Source organism: Notolepis coatsorum (genome assembly GCF_963971535.1).
Source record: "Notolepis coatsorum genome assembly, chromosome: 9".
Lineage (NCBI taxonomy): Eukaryota > Metazoa > Chordata > Actinopteri > Aulopiformes > Paralepididae > Notolepis > Notolepis coatsorum.
The window spans coordinates 66402789-66423299 of NC_140173.1; the positions used below are offsets into that span (position 1 = coordinate 66402789).

The window sequence follows — 20511 nt, forward strand, 5'->3', positions numbered from 1 at the left end:
ACCCGTACCATAATAATCAGTACCTCTGAGGTAAATTGCAAATACTTGATACCGGGCTAAAATAGAATATTCCCTGATACTAAAAATCAGATTCCCAGGTAACATGCCAGAAATCAAAGCAGAGTGACTTGATTATCTCAATCTCTAAAATGTATAATATCTCAATAGTTTTTGTTCAATGACCGCAAAATGATGGTCCAAGTCTATACTGGTTATCAAAAGTAATGGATTGGATCGGTACCTGGTATTGGCCGATACCCAAAGCCTAGGTATCAGCACCAGGACTGAATCCATTATTTTCCGCTATCCTCCTCCCTTATCGTCTCCAATATAGACAAATCTACCTCAGGATTTGGACATAACCGTCTGTTTTGGTCACGATCTACCTATTCCACATGATAACCATGTTATTTCTCAAATACTTGTGTGATCGAGGAAATAAAAAGAAAATGTAAAAGAAATGGCAAACAGCACATGTGAAAATGTTTATTGACCTACCAGTTTTGATGCATTTTTTCAGTATTGAAAACAAAACTAAATATAACAGACTGAAGGGGAAAATGTTATTGTTCACCAGATGGCTCATCTCTCTTCACCAGAGACGATAACCATATAATCTTGGGCAAAGTACACAGATAACGTGTTATTGAACAGTACCGGTATTATCTGTAATTGGAAATACGTGCCTAGAACACAACCCAAACAGCTCCCTCATACCGGAGCTATCCATGTACTTTCTACACCGTTCTCTGCCGAAGCCTCTTTCATCTTCTGCCTCAAATGACCTTGGGTCTTCTGATGAGCTTTCAAGAAGGTCAACAACCTGAAACGCTTCCCACACACCTTGCAGTGGTACGGCATTTCACCCGTGTGGATACTTGTGTGTCTCCTGTAGGAGGGAGTTGAAGGGAAGGTCTTTCCACAGGTCGTACATTTGTAGGGTCTTTCACCTGTGTGGATGTACCTGTGGTCTTTTAAAGTGTCCTTCAGCCTAAAGCTCTTCCCACAGATGTCACAGTGATATGGCTTCTCTCCTGTGTGAGTCATCTTGTGTAACTTGTATTGTGAGGCATGTAGGTACTTCTTATCACAGATCTCACAGGTGATGACGTCTTTATTCAATGGCACTTCCTTGGTTGCAATGTCATGCGAGTGCTTAATGATCATGTGACTACTTAGATATCTGTAATTCTTACCACAGATGGCACACAGCTGTTTCTCACCAGTGTGAGTAATCTTGTGTGTTTTCAGATTTTCAGCCTGGTTGAACCCCTTTCCACAAATGTCGCAGTGAAACGGCCTGACTTCCTTATGTATATGTTTATGTCGAGTCAGGTGACATGCTTGGTAAAAGCTTTTCCCACATAGGTCACAAACGAACGTTTTCTCAAAGTGACTCATTCTGTGCATTTTGAGGACGCTGATGCACGAGTAGCCTTTCCCACATATATCACAATAGCACGTCTTCTCCCCTGTGTGAGTCCTGACGTGGAGGGTGTAATGGGTCTTGTGATTGAACGTCTTGTCACAGTAGTCACAGCTGTACGGCATCAGCTGGTGCTCGTCCACCAGGTGCTCCCTGAGCTTCACGATGCCAGAGAACTCCACGCCGCATACTTTGCAATCTAAATGCTTCCTTTTCTTGTGATCTCCGAGTTGCTGCATGTTTGGGAAAAGCCTTCCGCAACGTTGGCATTCGTGCTCCGTCACGCTCGCCAACTTCTTCAACTTCTGTGTGGTTTTGTGATGTGCGCTCTTCTTTCTCCTGCTGCCAGGCCGCTTCTTCTTCCGCGCAGCAGCGGGGCTACAGTCTTGCTCTTTCATGGCCGAGCTTGAAGCCATCGAGGAGGGCAGAGCGTATTCATGGTCCAGACACTCTGCAGGGATGAGCGGAGCTGGGGATGAGGAGACCTCACGGCGCTGCGTCTTGCAGACGTCCTCCCCTTCTGTCGCACCATGTTTGTTGACGTCTGTGAGAAGAGGGGAAGAGAGCAACCAACCACAGGATATCTTTAATAAAACATCTCATTCTGCAGAAAATCTGTTTGCTTAATGCTGAAGAGGTCTTTTTGGACAGCATTAATTAATGTCCCTACAGGTAGCATTTTCAACAATATATTATGATTTGCACTACATCCACCTCATTTCTATTTGAATTTTTTGCACTTTGTTTGCATTTTGTACTTTAGTTTGTATATTGTGTATAGTGTTTGGACTTTATTCTTTTTACTGTATGAAGAACATTCTCAGGGGGCATGTACGTGACAAATAAAACTAAACTTGAACTATATCATTGTCAGATTAGTTGTGATACATTGGTATAACTACTGTAAACAAATGAGACTGTTGCTGAGGCGATTGCATCAAAAACTAAAGATATTTTACTACATTCAAACCTAATCTCATGCTCAGACCTTTGTATTAACACCTGGTGGCATGCCGTCTAAGATCTGCTTTAAATTTCATGACATCTGAAAACCCAACAGATTTTGACTGGTCAACAACAACAAACCACAAACCACCCAGAAAACCTCAGATTCAAAAAAATATATATATACATTAAGATATATATATCTGGGCACAAACTCCAACAAAATTATTATACAGCCCCATCAATTAGGGCTGTCAATTGTCTTCGAGAATGCCATTCGACTATGAATTGAATGGAATTTGGTAAATTCAAACTAAATTAATGTTAAGGATAAAATGTTAATTTTATTACCACATATTATATTCAATCCGAGGCTCCAGTTGGTATCTTTCAGTCTTATTCAAATACAGGAAACGGTGCAACATACGCTCAGTGGCACTTACCATCATCACTAATGTCCGACACCTGGGTACTTAATGGATACTTAGCATCGATCACTGCACTCTGAAACAAGAAGCAGAACGGAACTGAGTCATCAGATATTTTCTAACTGATATCTTTGTGTTCGTGTCTGATGCTTCTGTGTCTTAATGCACTCACCCCATAAATCAAGATAAACGTCTTTGCCTCAAATTGGGATTGGCCACTGGTGTTTGTCAGCTTTAGTCCACCTGAAACACACAAACACAAACTTATAAGAAAATAAAGAACAGTACTATTGTCCTTTCAAATTGATATTTATTTGAGGTGGCCCACCACAAATAGATTTCCGAAACAGAACACAACACATTATTGTCTCATCTTGTATGTTGTATGTACAGGTGCATCTCTCAATACATTTGAATATCAAGGAAAAGTTCATTTACTTCAGTAATTCAATTCAAAAAGTGAAATCATATATTATATAGATTCATTACACAGAGTGAAATATTTCAAGCCTTTATTTCTTAAAATTTGGATGATTATGGCTTACAGCTAATGAAAGGTTAGCTAATTAGCAAATTTTGAATGATCAAAATTCAGTATGAGAAAATTATATAAAAAAAAATTATATTACAGAAATGTCGGCCTACTGAAAAGTATATGCACTCAATACTTGGTCGGGGCTCCTTTAGCATGAATCAATGCGGTGTGGCATGGAGGCAACCAATATATTTACTCAATATTCTAATTTATTGAAATGCACCTGTATATACTAGTCCTCTCCACTGCTCAACTATGTATATTGTCCAACCCGCACCAGCTTGTCACCACCATAAATAACTCAAGAACCTGTGTGGGAAACACTGCACTTGATATGGTTAATACAACAATTAGACAGTTGAATCATAAGCAGTAAGTAGCAGTTTCTGTCTCTACCATTCACTATCCAAGAACACTTGAAACCTTATATAAACCTACCCTCTGCTGGTCGGGATGGTTTTGAGTCTTCTTTGGTCTCAAGTTCTGTCGAAGGGGGAACAGTGAATTTGCTTCTACATTCGGAATCTGCATCTCCTTCAGTCGTAAGGCTCAGCTCGATGATCTTGTATATGTTATTGATGGCATTTCTGCACAAATCATCCACAAATGCATCAAGCTTTTCCTGATAGAATGATAAAGGAGTAAAGAATTAAGAACATTTCAAGTGGGGCGGTCAGGTGGCGTAGCGGAGATTGCGTTCGTCACCAATCCCGGAGACGCTGGATTCGCCTGTTCGAATCCAGCTCACAGCTCGGGGGTTGTCACCAGCTTGGCTGGCCGTTCACACTAATACAATTGGCAGTATTAGAGGGTGGGAGAATCTGGCGGGGTGGGTCCGGGTCGTTGTAAACAGAGACTCCTACAGTTCGGTCGGGGCGCCTGCTAAGCGCGGATAGGATCTAATAGTGGGATAGTGTGATCCTTCCACACGCTACACCCTTTTAGTGAGAGTCCGCGCTGCCAGGTGAAAAGAAGCGGTTGATTGGCTAGACGTGTGTCGGAGGAAGCACGTGATAGCCTCCACTCTCCCAGACCGACTGTGGGGGGTAAGTGCGCAGCGACCAGGAAGCGTGTGGCTTTTTCCCAATCCAACAGTGCAAAAATGCGGAAGCATTCGTCACCGCACGCCACTACGGTAAAGCGCCTTTCTTTTCAGGCCCGCTTTGGGAGCTGTCGCGCGGAAATAGGCTGTCTATTGCCATTCTCTTTGACAAACTCTAACCTTAACCAGCTCCTTAACAGCGCCTAAACTTAACCGTTCTAACCTTAACCAACTCCGAAACAATGCCTAACCTTAACCTTAACCTTAACCATGCCTAACCTTAACCATAGAAAGAATATTGCCATTCTCTTTGACAAACTCTAACCTTAACCAGCTCCTTAACAGCGCCTAAACTTAACCGTTCTAACCTTAACCAACTCCGAAACAATGCCTAACCTTAACCTTAACCATGCCTAACCTTAACCGGCGAAAGAATACACGTTAAAAAAAAAATCACGTTAAAAAAAATATATTTGACGGGATTCGAACTCACCAGCAACTAGCTGTAGGATCCACAGCCATGGCGTCTTGCCAATTGAGCTATTTCTGGATACTGAATTTGGGGCGGTGACTTATATATATTGTTAAGGCGGGATCTCATGCGCATGCGCGAGCACCTCGCGAGCACGCCGGCGCACGCACGCACCTGAGCGAGCACGCCGCCGCTGGGCGCTGCGTGAAGGAAAATGAAAGGCGCATTACCGCACGCCACTACGGTACCTCCGATGACGAATGCGGAAGCATTTTTGCACTGTTGGATTTGGAAAAAGCAAAAGGCGACCAGCAAGGGGATTGGGAATTGGCATAACGACTAACATTGGGATGGGAGAAAATCGGAGGAAAAAGGAGGGGGGAAAAGATTAAAAAAAAAAAAAAACATTTCAAGTGAATTGGTTTGTGGAGATGAATCAGTCACCTCAGTGCGGTTGACATTTCATTAGTCCTGCTAAATGCTTTAAGTTGGCACTGGCAACCTCCTCTCGCAGGTAGCCGCATTCAGGACTAGCACAAACCACTACATGTGTTCTACTCCCACAACCCATCCAGTACTTCTGTGCTAAAGGGCAAGGTTTTCTGATACGCTTTTTCAGATCCTCTAACTCTTTTCCATTACCCGAGTTACCCATATTGTTTGAAAATATTTACAATAAAAGTAGAAGTCTAACGCATATCCTGCAGAATCAAAGATGTCCGCTCCTCTTCTTCTACATCTTTTGCTCATTCTGTAAGCAATCTTTGATTCCACAGGAGACTCAGACAAGCTACACAAAGGTGAGATTTTAACACAGTAAAGGCCTTTATGGCAAGTGGCTAGCTGTTAGTGTAACAGGCATCATTAGAGCTAGCTGTTAGTATAACAGGCATCATTAGAGCTAGCTGTTAGTATAACAGGCATCACGAGAGCTAGCCGTTAGTGTAACAGAACAGGCATCATTAGAGCTAGCTGTTAGTATAACAGGCATCACGAGAGCTAGCCGTTAGTGTAACAGAACAGGCATCATTAGAGCTAGCTGTTAGTATAACAGGCATCATTAGAGCTAGCCGTTAGTGTAACAGGCAACATTAGAGCTAGCCGTTAGTGTAACAGGCAACATTAGAGCTAGCTGTTAGTGTAACAGGCAACATTAGAGCTAGCTGTTAGTGTAACAGGCAACATTAGAGCTAGCTGTTAGTGTAACAGGCATCATTAGAGCTAGCTGTTAGTGTAACAGGCATCATTAGAGCTAGCTGTTAGTGTAACAGGCATCATTAGAGCTAGCCGTTAGTGTAACAGGCATCATTAGAGCTAGCTGTTAGTGTAACAGGCATCATTAGAGCTAGCCGTTAGTGTAACAGGCATCACTAGAGCTAGCCGTTAGTGTAACAGGCATCATTAGAGCTAGCTGTTAGTGTAACAGGCATCATTAGAGCTAGCTGTTAGTATAACAGGCATCATTAGAGCTAGCTGTTAGTGTAACAGGCATCATTAGAGCTAGCCGTTAGTATAACAGGCATCATTAGAGCTAGCTGTTAGTGTAACAGGCATCACTAGAGCTAGCTGTTAGTGTAACAGGCATCATTAGAGCTAGCTGTTAGTGTAACAGGCATCATTAGAGCTAGCTGTTAGTATAACAGGCATCATTAGAGCTAGCCGTTAGTGTAACAGGCATCATTAGAGCTAGCCGTTAGTGTAACAGGCATCATTGGAGCTAGCCGTTAGTGTAACAGGCATCACTAGAGCTAGCTGTTAGTGTAACAGGCATCATTAGAGCTAGCTGTTAGTGTAACAGGCATCACTAGAGCTAGCTGTTAGTGTAACAGGCATCATTAGAGCTAGCTGTTAGTATAACAGGCATCATTAGAGCTAGCTGTTAGTGTAACAGGCATCATTAGAGCTAGCTGTTAGTGTAACAGGCATCACTAGAGCTAGCTGTTAGTATAACAGGCATCATTAGAGCTAGCTGTTAGTATAACAGGCATCACTAGAGCTAGCTGTTAGTGTAACAGGCATCATTAGAGCTAGCTGTTAGTGTAACAGGCATCACTAGAGCTAGCCGTTAGTGTAACAGGCATCATTAGAGCTAGCTGTTAGTATAACAGGCATCATTAGAGCTAGCTGTTAGTGTAACAGGCATCATTAGAGCTAGCTGTTAGTGTAACAGGCATCATTAGAGCTAGCTGTTAGTGTAACAGGCATCATTAGAGCTAGCGGTTAGTGTAACAGGCATCATTAGAGCTAGCTGTTAGTGTAACAGGCATCATTAGAGCTAGCCGTTAGTGTAACAGGCATCACTAGAGAGAGCCGGTAGAGGGCCAGCTGGTTTGTTTTGGTCTTTGTGTAGTTCTTAGCACGGTCTTCTACTATCATGCACTTTTCCACTAAATAATCTTCCTTGCCTATATTACTACCTACTTTACTAATATGTCTCTACTACTATGCACTCAAGACTGTAGCACCCAAGTTTCAACACTGTTTGATGAACATTGCTACTCAGCTGAAAGAGTTGTACCCTTCCTGCTGACTTGTCGTACCAAACTTGTAAGTCTCTTTGGATAAAAGAGTCAGCTTAATGACTATGAACTTAATGACTATGAACTTAATGTAAATGTAGTTATGTAGCTGTGTTTGCAGAGGACTTGTGTCTTTATCCACCATTCAGAGTTATCAGCCAGCCCAGCTCAGGTGGTTTGGGCTTTGTGCCCAGCTTAAATCTTTTGTAACATAACAATTGCTACATACAAATGCTACCAGGTCAGTGTGTCGATACAAGTTCTGGAACTTGGGCAGCACGGCGGTGTAGTGGTTAACAAACACTGTCGCCTCACAGCTAGAAGGTCCTGGGTTCGATTCTCGCTTGGGGACCAGGTTGGCGTGTTGCCAGCTACCCAGGTGGGGTATCTCCCGGGCCTTTCTGTGTGGAGTTTGCATGTTCTCCCCGTGGTCGCAAGGGTTTCCTCTCTCGATAAGATAAACCCAGTGGAAAAACATGCACAACAGATCGCTAACGAAGACGGACAGGAGCACTTGGATTGGTCCCCGGGCGCAGTGCACGCTGCAGCCCTCGTCTGCCCTTGGGGGGGAAGGACGACGGGATGGGAAGTTTAGAGAACATTTCATCAGCGACTCAGTGCATGCGTGTGTTCCTGTTGGTCACCCATCACATGTGTGTGTGTTAAATCTGCATGACAAATAAAGACTTCTCTTCTCCTGTTGAGGATTGCCAATTTAGCAAAACATTAGCCTTATTAACAAGTTCTTTGAAATGCCTTGGTATGCAAGCCGTGAGTCTGTGACCTAAAGTCACGTTAATGTGACTTTTAGCTAAGTAAAAGTTAGCGTCTGGGATGCTATACATGTCACAGCCTACTAAACACCTCTGTCCAAGAGAGCAAACATTTGTACCAAATCAGGACATCCGTGACCAAATTAGTTTGAAAGAAAATGCAGCTAGAATGTTGAATTGGGTGTATAATATAGAGTACCTATCACTAATAATAACCGAAAGCATTAAGCATTAACAAGCATAAAGCACCCATGACTAGGGATGGGTACCTTTCACATTTGAACCGATACCGGTACCGGTAGTGAATCGATACCGGTACCCAACGGTACCTTTTTTCGGTACTTTAGTCTCAAGAAATTTAATTTACCTACCTCAGTCGTGAAAAAAAATCCAAACTTCAAATAACTACAATTTCGACAGTTTTCGGCTTGCCATTTCTCAGACTGCCTTGTTGTTGAATCAAGTCAAATCCTAGGTAAGCATATATTGTGCGTGTGAACGTTGACATGAAAAGAAAAAAGTTTAAAAAAAAATTGTAATTTTTTTTCCCCCGGTATCTCACTTGATTTGATACTCGGTAGTACTACCGACGTGTTTCGGTTCGGTACCTCAAAAGTACCGAATTCGGTACCCATCCCTACCCATGACCATTAAGCTTGTTTGAACATTTATGAGTTATGTAGTCATCAGAAAGGTAAATTAACTAACATAGACCACCGCAACACTTCCGGGATTCTGAAATCATGGAGATCGCGGGGGGAGCAAATGAATGAATGTGGATGAGAGCCTTGATGTAAGTGGTTCTATGGCCGTGGGCAGTGGTGCGTTATTGAAATCATCTGGGGTGACACGCACCACGTGCACGCGCGCTCCCGGCGCGTGCGCGCGCTCCCGCGAATGCACATTTAATGTCCCCTCGCTAGGGCACAGACTAAAGACAGTGCCTAATTGCCTCTACGAATGGAATGTAACACGTCTTCACAACATGTTAGGTGTGAATGTGTCTGAGAACGTATTTAACACACCTGACGACCGGCGCTATTGATATGCAAATAGCGAGTACTTATCATGAGGTGGCACACCGTGCTACCCCGTCCCATGAACAACGCATGCCTGGCCGTGGGGGTGCTGGAAACATGATCGAATAGACTTTTATGCGCCCAAGCCTCCTGAACACTGTGTGCAGAAACCATACCTTTATGTCCGAGTTCATCATTGTTACCATGGACACAGTGAATAGACAATTAAATTAATTGCATAACTTGCATTTAATTATTTAACTTTTCAACTCATTTTCAGTTCTTATTTATAAAATACAAAGTTATGGGGGGGGGGGGGCATAATAAAATATTATTTATTCAATATGTCAAGGGGAAATAATATCTCTAGCACCGGTTAATGTTAGTTTACTTCCTGTTTGACAGTTGGAACCATAGATCTATAATAAAGACTTATATATATATATATATATGGTTGGAACGTAGTCCAACGTTCCCCTAGTGTAGAGAAGACATGGCTTGAAATTGATTGAAAACTTTATTAACAGATTGCAGAATGGGTACAATACAGTACAGCTCAACTACACACACAATTGTTAAGGGGATGCAGACCAGAGAAAGACTTTCGTCTTGTTTACATCAGGGTCCCCCATTTTCAATTCATCATAACATGACATAAGTTACATTACTTACAGATAGACAGTACCATGGCACCATGGGTATTGCTCTGCAACTAAGTAATACGACGTACGTCGGGTTTAATGTGCAAATATTTAAATCTTATTTAACTCAGGTAACGGAAAAGGGTTCAAGGATTTGAACAAACTTATCAGGGTGGCACAGTTAGGTCTGTAACGTTGACAGTTAGCTAACCCCGAGTTAGTAGCTTAACTTAACCATGAGTTACTTAGCAGCTTCAGACAATTAGCTAACCCTGAGTTATCTTACCTCGTTTCTTTGAAGCTGTTTGTTCAAAGAATTCTTATCCGCGTTGTTAATTATCTCTCTCACGACCGACTTCGCAAGATTATTCACAATGGATGTTAGCTCAGTCTTAAAAGTACACAAGTCTAACATGCTTAGGGGGTTGAGTAACTACTGTACACACACTACAGCCTAGCTAGTCATGTGTGTTGGCTTCTTCTTCTTCTTTTGGCTTTCCGGCAGTCAGAGACGCCCGTCGGCGTATTGCTGCCTCACACCGATTGTTTTTAGGTACTGCACACTTCTGTGGCCTTACACCTTATGACGCAGGCCTGTGTCCAACAAGAAATTCCATGACAGCTGTTCCTCAGGTCCTAATATACTCATCAGAGAGATGCAAGGCATCCCTGCATCTAGTACTGCAGTGAACAGCACACTTGACTCCTCTTCAATGTGTATTTGGCACATTCCATAAGCACAAGCAAGAATACCCTGAAGACTCTGGCAGGAGCACTCATTCAAGGGTACTACGACTATGCATGCACCTCATGGTACCAAAGCACCTCAAATGCACTTAAAACAAAATTACAAACATCACAAAAACAAACTGGTTAGACTACTACTTGACCTTACCCCCAGAACCCACCTCACCCCTGCCCACTTTGACAACCTAGGATGGCTTAGAGTAGACGACAGAGTACAGCAACTTGCAATGGGCCTGGTCTACAAGATACACTATACGACTAAGGTACCCATGTACATGTCAAAATACTTCCCAAAGGTCAGTGAATACCACAACCACTACACCAGAGGAAGCTCAACAAATCATGTTAAACCCAGATTCGGCTCAAACAAGGGACTAAATACGTTTCGCAATTATGCCACATCAATGTGGAACGCCCTACCCAAAGCTGTAAAGGAATGTGAATCCCTACCCACATTCAAAACCGCTCTTAGAGAGCACCTACGGGAGGCTGCAATTCGAAACTGGCCACCGTAAATGCCCAAAATCCCCACCACCTCCTAATAGACAGTCTCCTCCCCACCGCATGTATATTCCCTCCCCGCCGTATGTATATCTCTCTCTCTCCCACCCACCCACCCCCTCCTAATGTACAGTCCCCTCCCCATCATATGTATATACTCTGTCAGGATCTAGGGGTAACAGTACTGTATATTTGAATACCGTTTATGTCACAAATGTATCAGTACTAAATACCTATATGTCCCTATGCCATAAATGTCATGTATGTTGTGTATGTCATAAATGTCTATATGAATTGAAAATGGGGGACCCTGATGGAAACAAGACAAACGTCTTTCTCAGGTCTGCATCCCCTTAACAATTGTGTGTATTGAGCCGTACTGTATTGTACCTATTCTGCAATCTGTTAAATAAAGTTTTCAAACAATCAATCAATCAATCAATCAATCAATCAATCAATCAATCAGGCAGCAGTGCGCCAGCGGACGTCTTGCCTGCCGAAAAGCATGGTGGAGATGGGAGAGACTCCATTAGCGTTAAGGAGAAGGAAGCTAGCCTTGCACTATATAGCCAAGCTAAATGGGCATGAACAAGTTCACCCAGGCAGGCAGTTGTTGGAGGAGTGCTGGGAATGGGGAGGAGGGGGTGGGAAAAGCGGGAGTTTTGTCTTCAGGATAAGAGTGGAGGAGGAGGAGCTGGGATTGAGTGGGGTGCGGGGGGCACTGCGGTTGTATGGCCTGCTGTTCCACCATGGCTGCTACCAAAAGTGAAGGTGGACCTTATTATATCTTAGAGAATGAGGGAGAAGGGTAGAGGAGACCCAGAGGATTTGGTGAGGGAGAGGATGCAGGAGAACTGGGCAGGTCACTTACAAATATACACACATGGGTCCATAGACCCAAACAGTAAAAGGGTGGGGTTCGCAATCCACATTCCCGCCCTGCGGGTCACCCAGAGCAGACGGCTGTCAAATGGGGTGTCAGTGTTTACATCAGAAGTAGTGGCCTTATTATGGGCAATAAATTGGGTGGAAGACGTGAGGCCACAGCAGGTGGTTATCTGCTCGGACTCTGCGGCTGCGCTGATGGCTCTGCAGGGGGGGAGGTCACGGGTTAGGCCGGCTCTCATCTGCAAACTGCTAACTGCATTGTATAGAGCAGAACGGGCAGGAATCGAAGTGGGGTTCATATGGGTTACAGCCCATGTTGGGGTGGAGGGTGTCCCCCAGGGACGGGTGTCCCCCAGGGCTCGGTCCTAGGACCCCTTCTCTTCTCCCTCTTCAATAAATCTCTGGGTAACATTATCACGTCTCATGCCTTCTCGTATCATTGTTGATACTCAACTCTTCCTCTCCTTCCCTCCCTCAGATATCCACGTCTCTGAGCGGATCTCTGCATGTCTGTCCGACATCTCCGCCTGGATGACGATCAACCACCTCAAACTGAACCTAAGCAAAACAGAATTGCTCCACCTGCTGGCCAAATCCTCCCCCCTGACCGACCTTTCCATCACAGTCGAGAATGCAGCTGTGACCGCGTCCCCGACCGCCAAGAACCTTGGTGTTGTCCTCGACGACCAGTTGAACTTCTCCGCTCACATCGCAGTGACAACCAGAACCTGCAGATTCCTCCTGAGCAACATCAGAAGGATCCGCCCCTTCCTGACAAAAGAAGCCACCCAACTCCTCGTCCAATCAACAGTCATCTCCAGCCTCGACTACTGCAACACACTGCTTGCTGGCCTCCCGGTCACTGCCACCAAGCCTCTTCAACTCATTCAGAACGCAGCGGCCCGCCTGATCTCAAACCTACCGAAGTCGGCCCATGTCACCCCACTTCTTAGAGACCTGCACTGGCTCCCCATTGCTGCACAAATGGCATACCATGCGGCAAAGGGAACCGCTCCCGCCTACCTCCGGTCAATGGTCTCTAACTACACACCCTCAAGACCCCTACGCTCTGCATCTTCCGGCCGTCTCAGACCCACTCCTATCCAAGCTCCGGGAGGGTCATCAAGGAGAAGCTGCCTTTTCTCAGTCCTTGCCCCCACAATGGTGGAATGAACTACCCACCCCAGTTAGGACAGCTGAATCCCATCCAATCTTTCGCCGTCGACTAAAGACGCACTTCTTCAACCATTATCTGAAATTAAAAAAATTTAAATAAAAATTAATCTAACCCTAACTAACCTTACTGTCATGCACTGTCATGTCCTAAGGTCATGCACTGTCATGCACTGTCGTCATGTCCTAATAAACTAACCTACACTGTAGCACTCAACACTTTGATGAACATTGTTACTCAGCTGATAGAGTTGTACCCTTCCTGATGACTTGTCGTACAGAACTTGTAAGTCGCTTTGGATAAAAGCGTCAACTAAATGACTAAATGTAAATGGAGGGCAACGAGGCTGCGGATTTGGCAGCCAAAGAGGCCCTGAGGAGGGAGGAGGTGGATGTGGGCTTAGCCTTGGGGGTATCAGAATACTGCAGTAAAGTAAAGGAGGAGATTACCAGGAGGTGGCAGAAGGAATGGGAGGGAGAAAAGAGAGCAGTCCCGGCGCCATGGGCGGGCATTAGGGGGCCGGGCCCGCCCACTGAGTCAGCTGTGCCCACCCTGGAAAAAAAAAAAAAAAAAAAAAAAAAAAATCAATCAAAGTCAACTATCCAAATCCTTAGTCGGGGACAGCCCTAGTGGGCACTGATGTCAACAACAACACTACTGAAGCTAGCACGGCACTCTGTGATAATTCGTTTTCTACCCTCAAGAACATCTTTACAGAACATCGCCTTAGTATGCTTCATCGACGCAACTAAGGCCAATTTAATTCAGTTGGCATTTGAGAAGGACTTAACAAAAAAGTTCAGGAATGAGTGGAGGGGCAGTGTTTTAAGAAGATTTCACTCTGTCCCCAAACACCGCTTGCCTCTCTACTTATGATGGTGAGTAGCCTGTGGAGGAATTTTGTTTGCTTTTTTATGCACCTTATTTTTGTCAGTTCAGTTCAGTTTGTCAGTGAATTCAGAAGTGTTGAATAAATGGAGACTTTTCAAAGATATAGAATAGAATAGAATAGAATAGAAATGTATTATCCTGAGGGAAATTTGACACTGCAAATCACTCAACATTAAACATTTAGACAGAACAAGTCACAAATAAGAATAACAAAACAAATGGCCTAAGAATAGAATAAAATGAAATAGAATAAAATATACAGTAAATAAATACAGTAAAAATATACTGAAGTCTACAGTAGGTGTAATATTGCACAGTGCTGTTTAAAAAGTAAGAGTCCAGGAAGATGGTAACTGTCACTCTGTGCTCAGTGATGCAGTGAGGCACAGTGATGCATTATATAGTCTGATGGCTGTCGGAATGAAGGACTTCCTGTGCCGTTCAGTGCTGCATTTAGGTAGTGTGAGCCTATAACATGCTCCTCCTGTCAGCCAAGTCTGTGTATAGTGGGGGGAGGGGTTTTCCCTGATGGCCTGGAGCTTAGCAAGGTTCCTCCTCTCCGCCACCCTCGCTAGAGTCCAGCTCCACCCCAACCACGCTACTGGCCTTCTTGACCATCTTATCCAGCCTGTTTGTGTCCCCTGCTCTCAGTCCGCTGCCTCAGCAGGTCTGTTATATATATCCGTTCAGTCTGTTTTTGTATAAGTGAAAGTTCTTAAGATAGAGAGAAATTCGATTTTTCAATTGCCTCTCTGCTGTTTAGTTCAGCACTGTGGGCAGCGCCAAGCAAGCCACAGCGCCGCTGTCCCAGCTGAAACGTATAAAACCTGTGTTGAAAAACCATTGTGCCCCCCCGAGAACATTTTATGCCCCCCCACTAATTTGTTTCTGCAGCCGGGTCTGAAAGAGAGGAAGGTTTTATTACAGTTTACAGAATAATGTTAGGGGAGGGAACGTCACTCTGGGGAACATGTGTTGATTGATTGATTGAAAACTTTATTAACAAATTGCAGAATGGGTACAATACAGTACAGCTCAATACACACAATTGTTAAGGGGATGCAGACCAGAGAAAGACTTTCGTCTTGTTTACATCAGGGTCCCCCATTTTCAATTCATCAGGGTTTGAATGAATGAATGAATGAATGAATGAATGAATGAATGAATGAATGAATGAATGAATGAATGAAAACTTTATTTAACAGATTGCAGAATGGGTACAATACAGTACGGCTCAATACACACAATTGTTAAGGGGATGCAGACCTGAGAAAGACGTTTGTCTTGTTTCCATCAGGGTCCCCCATTTTCAATTCATATAGACATTTATGACATACACAACATACATGACATTTATGGCATAGGGACATATAGGTATTTAGTACTGATACATTTGTGACATAAACGGTATTCAAATATACAGTACTGTTACCCCTAGATCCTGACAGAGTATATACATATGATGGGGAGGGGACTGTACATTAGGAGGGGGTGGGTGGGTGGGAGAGAGAGAGATATACATACGGCGGGGAGGGAATATACATGCGGTGGGGAGGAGACTGTCTATTAGGAGGTGGTGGGGATTTTGGGCATTTACGGTGGCCAGTTTCGAATTGCAGCCTCCCGTAGGTGCTCTCTAAGAGCGGTTTTGAATGTGGGTAGGGATTCACATTCCTTTACAGCTTTGGGTAGGGCGTTCCACATTGATGTGGCATAATTGCGAAACGTATTTAGTCCCTTGTTTGAGCCGAATCTGGGTTTAACATGATTTGTTGAGCTTCCTCTGGTGTAGTGGTTGTGGTATTCACTGACCTTTGGGAAGTATTTTGACATGTACATGGGTACCTTAGTCGTATAGTGTATCTTGTAGACCAGGCCCATTGCAAGTTGCTGTACTCTGTCGTCTACTCTAAGCCATCCTAGGTTGTCAAAGTGGGCAGGGGTGAGGTGGGTTCTGGGGGTAAGGTCAAGTAGTAGTCTAACCAGTTTGTTTTTGTGATGTTTGTAATTTTGTTTTAAGTGCATTTGAGGTGCTTTGGTACCATGAGGTGCATGCATAGTCGTAGTACCCTTGAATGAGTGCTCCTGCCAGAGTCTTCAGGGTATTCTTGCTTGTGCTTATGGAATGTGCCAAATACACATTGAAGAGGAGTCAAGTGTGCTGTTCACTGCAGTACTAGATGCAGGGATGCCTTGCATCTCTCTGATGAGTATATTAGGACCTGAGGAACAGCTGTCATGGAATTTCTTGTTGGACACAGGCCTGCGTCATAAGGTGTAAGGCCACAGAAGTGTGCAGTACCTAAAAACAATCGGTGTGAGGCAGCAATACGCCGACGGGCGTCTCTGACTGCCGGAAAGCCAAAAGAAGAAGAAGAAGCCAACACACATGACTAGCTAGGCTGTAGTGTGTGTACAGTAGTTACTCAACCCCCTAAGCAAGTTGCTGTACTCTGTCGTCTACTCTAAGCCATCCTAGGTTGTCAAAATGGGCAGGGGTATGGTGGGTTTTAGAAGTAAGGTCAAGCAGTAGTCTGACCAGTTTGTTTTGTGATGTTTGTAGTCTTGTTTTTAGGGCCTTTGAGGTGCTTTGGTACCATGAGGTGCATGCATAGTCGTAGTACCCTTGAATGAGTGCTCCTGTTAGAGTCTTCAAGGTATTCTTATTTACCAGAGAGGAGATCTGGTACAAGAATCTTGTTCGTTAGGGCGGCTGAGTGGCAAGGCGCTCACCACTAACGCAGGAGATGCTGGTATCGAGCCCAGCTCTCGGCGTTGCTACAGTACCGGCTTGGCCGGTCGTTCATACTAACACAATTGGCAGTGTTAGGGGTGGGAAAGCCGGTGGGTGGGGATTGGACGTTGTGGACACAGCGACTCCTACAGGTCGGTTGGTGCGCCTGTACAGCAGAATCAGGAAGTATCGGGGGCAGCGTGAGCCTCCCATGCGTTACTCCTCGCCACTGAGAGATCGCGCTGTTCAGGTGAAAAGATGCGACAGCTGCCTCCTCGTGTACCGGAGGGGACACGTGATGCAAGGCTTGGTCCTCACTGCAGCCGACCAGTGGGAGGCATAGTCTAGCAACGTTCGAGACAGGGGAGGGGAGAATTGAAGGGAGAATTGGCGAGGCGAAATTGGGATGGGAGAAAAAATAGAAAATAAGGAGAAAAAGTGGATACAAAAAATAATCTTGTTCGTTGGTTGACTTTTTTTATTACAAAAAAGGTGCAGGTCAGCAGTGACGTGCTGGTGTAACGACAAATATGAGGCAAGATGGAAAGACATTGAAAAAGAAGGGTAGGGATACAAGGTACAAGCTCTGGTGGGAGATAGGGAACTGTTCAAAGAAAAAGAGGGACTGTTAGATCCTATCACCAAATGCACCTTGACAATATGGAACAGAGTAGTAAAAACACACAAATTAGAGAAGCAGTCAGGGGTTCTGAGATGGATAGCACATGACAAGAGATTCAAACCAGGGAGGCTGGACCATGGATTCAGAAGGTGGGAGAGGGGGGGGGGGGGCAACAGCGATATGCAAAATGATAGAGAAGGGGGAAATGCAAACACTACAAAAATTAAAGGAGAAATTTGGACTAGAAAACAAGAACCACTTCAGATATCTACAGATTAGAGATTACTATAATAAAGAAATAAGAGGGGACAAGGAAGAAGAACAGAATGGAATAATTAGGATGATAGTAAGGGCATACGAAGGAGGGAAAGGAAGGGTAATATCAGCACTGTACCGGGCTATAATGACCAGCAAGGGACACACGACCGATTATATAAGGGAGAAATGGGAGAGAGAACTAGAGATAGGAATAACAGGGAAGGAATGGGGGAACATATGCGAGGTGCAACATTCAACAACAGGATCGAGGATATGGAAAGAGTTTGGATGGAAAAACATAATCAGATTCTTTATAACCCCAGAGCTGAAGGGAAAATATGCACCAACACAAAGAGCATGCTGGAGGATGTGTGGGAAGGAGGGGGCAAATCACACGCACATATTCTGGGGATGTCAGAAGCTGAAGGGGTATTTGGAGGAGATAGGGGAGGCAATGATCAGAATATTAGGATACGGGTTACCACAAACAGGACTGGTGCTTTACTTAGGAGACCTTACACACGAGGGAATACAAGGGGGGGACAAATATTTAATAAAGATAATGTTGATAGCGGCCAGAAAAGCAATAACAAGACTGTGGTACAAAGAAGACCCACCGACAATAGCACAATGGGTAGGAATAGTGGAGGAGATACAGGATATGGAGAGGATAACACACATGCTGAGGTTACAGGAAGAGAAATTTGGAGAAAGATGGAGAAAGTGGGAGGATTACAAGGGGAACGAAAACGACATCACAGAGGAAGAACCAAATGCATCACAAGAGGGCGAAGGGTAAAGGAGGAAAGAGGTTCAAGGAGGGTCTCTGAACCCATGTCACACACTTTTGACTTAGTTAGTATTTTCTGATTTTATTTTTATTTTTTTTGGGTATTACAATTGTATTATATTTTTTGTACTTTATTATTTATGTCTGTTTAACAATGTTGTATTAATAATCAAGGAAGATGTGGTTTGTAAATGGGTGAATCAAAAGGCAAAGAGAAATTTAGTATAAAAGAAATAGAAAGGGCGAAGGATAAGAGAAGAAAGAAATTCAAGGAGGGTCACTGGACCCATACCATACATATTTGCCTTAGTCAGTATCTAATCCTTTGGAGTAGGTATTAAATTTGTCTATACCTGTTCAAGGGCGGTAAACAATCAGTCTTTGTATTAAGTGCCTGGAAAAACAACTGTAGTGGAAACATATAACCAACAATGCTATTCATGTAACCATTTATGTTCACTGCATTCTTTCATGTTGTGTTATGGGATTCATTTTTGTGTAAGTGTTGTTTGTCTATAAATGTTAATAAAAATTTAAGTTTAAAAAAAAAAAAAAAAAAAGTGCAGGTCAGCATTGTGAATCATTTTTACATCACATAATCATACATCTGCAAAATATCTATGTATATCTCTGTACATATCCCTTACCTACTCTTACTAGTTACGCTGCTGGCGCTTACTACCATAGTGTCTTTATACCTCACTGTACATATTAATACTACAACTCTGTACATACATCTGATTACCACTATTACTCAGTAGTACTAATTTATTATGTTATACCCAGTTTAAGCACCTGTACATTGTATATTACATTTACATTTACATTTAGTCATTTAGCTGACACTTTTATCCAAAGCGACTTACAAGTTCTGTACGACAAGTCATCAGAAAGGGTACAACTCTATCAGCTGAGTAACAATGTTCATCAAAGTGTTGCATACTACAGTGTAGGTTAGTTTATTAGGACAAGTGCATGACAGTAAGGTTAGTTAGGGTTAGATCTTTAAAAAAAAAAAACATCCCGTCGTCCTTCCCCCCAAGGGCAGCCGGGAGCAGACAGGCATCGGCGAGGGCCGCGCCCGGGGACCGATCCAAGTGCTCCTGCCCGTCTTCGTCAAGGACGCCACAGCATTAGCGATCTGTTGTTGTGCATGTTTTTCCATTGGGTTTATCTTATCGGGGGGGAAACCCTTGCGAGCACGGTGAGAACATGCAAACTCCACACAGAAAGGCCCGGGAGATACCCCACCTGGGTACCTGGCATCATGGAAACCTGGTCCCCAAGCGGGAATCGAACCCTGGACCTTCTTGCTGTGAGGCGACAGTGTTAACCACCACACCACTGTGCCTCTATTTTTTTTATCATTCTTTCCAAAAGAAAAGAGGCCTAGAAGCGTGGCTAACGCTAATGGCACGCATACCAGAGGCTACCTGCCTACGAAAACAGGCACAGAGGCACTGAAAGAGGATTTCACCCATCTAATGAACACACTAGACAAGACAAATATCAAGATGTATCCATTGGACCAATTGCATGCTTTTGCAGAGGACAAAAAGCCTTCAGTCGACTCCTTCAGACATTAAGCACCCCCCACAGCCCAAATGGAATGATAAAAAATAAAAATAGATTTTAAGAATAAAAAATATTATACGTTTTTTTTTTTTTTTTTATGTCGACCAATAGTCGACTAACGGCAAATTTTTGCCAATCATAGTCGACCATCCATCCAAATCCTTAGTCGGGTACAGCCCTAATGTGAATAGAATAGATACATTATGTCGACCAATAGTCGACTAACGGCAAATTTTTGCCAATCATAGTCGACCATCCATCCAAATCCTTAGTCGGGTACAGCCCTAATGTGAATAGAATAGATACATGTACTGTAGTAAGCATATAGAATAGAAGTACTTAACCCAGCAATGACCTAGAACAGGTATGGTTTAGACATTGTAGGTCGGACAGAAGACGGTATGAAGCTGATCCATGACCGCAATGGTGCACATAACCAATGTGGGTGTAGAACAGTCACTGCAATCTTGGCCATCACCCCGAGACATCCACCACCTTGGTCAACACTATGAGACAACCACTCAGAGAGAT

At 43.8% G+C, this 20511-nt stretch overlaps 1 protein-coding gene across 1 annotated transcript; it reads right to left on the reverse strand.

Annotated features, from left to right (window-relative positions):
* Positions 1-527: 527 nt before the first annotated feature.
* On the reverse strand, positions 528-10196 carry LOC311234534 (uncharacterized protein). Its single transcript, XM_084321777.1, has 5 exons — positions 10087-10196; positions 3773-3956; positions 2972-3042; positions 2815-2875; positions 528-1970 (listed from the first exon to the last, which is right to left on the reverse strand). Exon 5 carries the CDS (start codon positions 1840-1842, stop codon positions 712-714), a length of 1131 nt encoding a protein of 376 aa, XP_084177903.1. The 5' UTR covers positions 1843-1970; positions 2815-2875; positions 2972-3042; positions 3773-3956; positions 10087-10196; the 3' UTR covers positions 528-711.
* Between the last annotated feature and the right edge of the window lie 10315 nt (positions 10197-20511).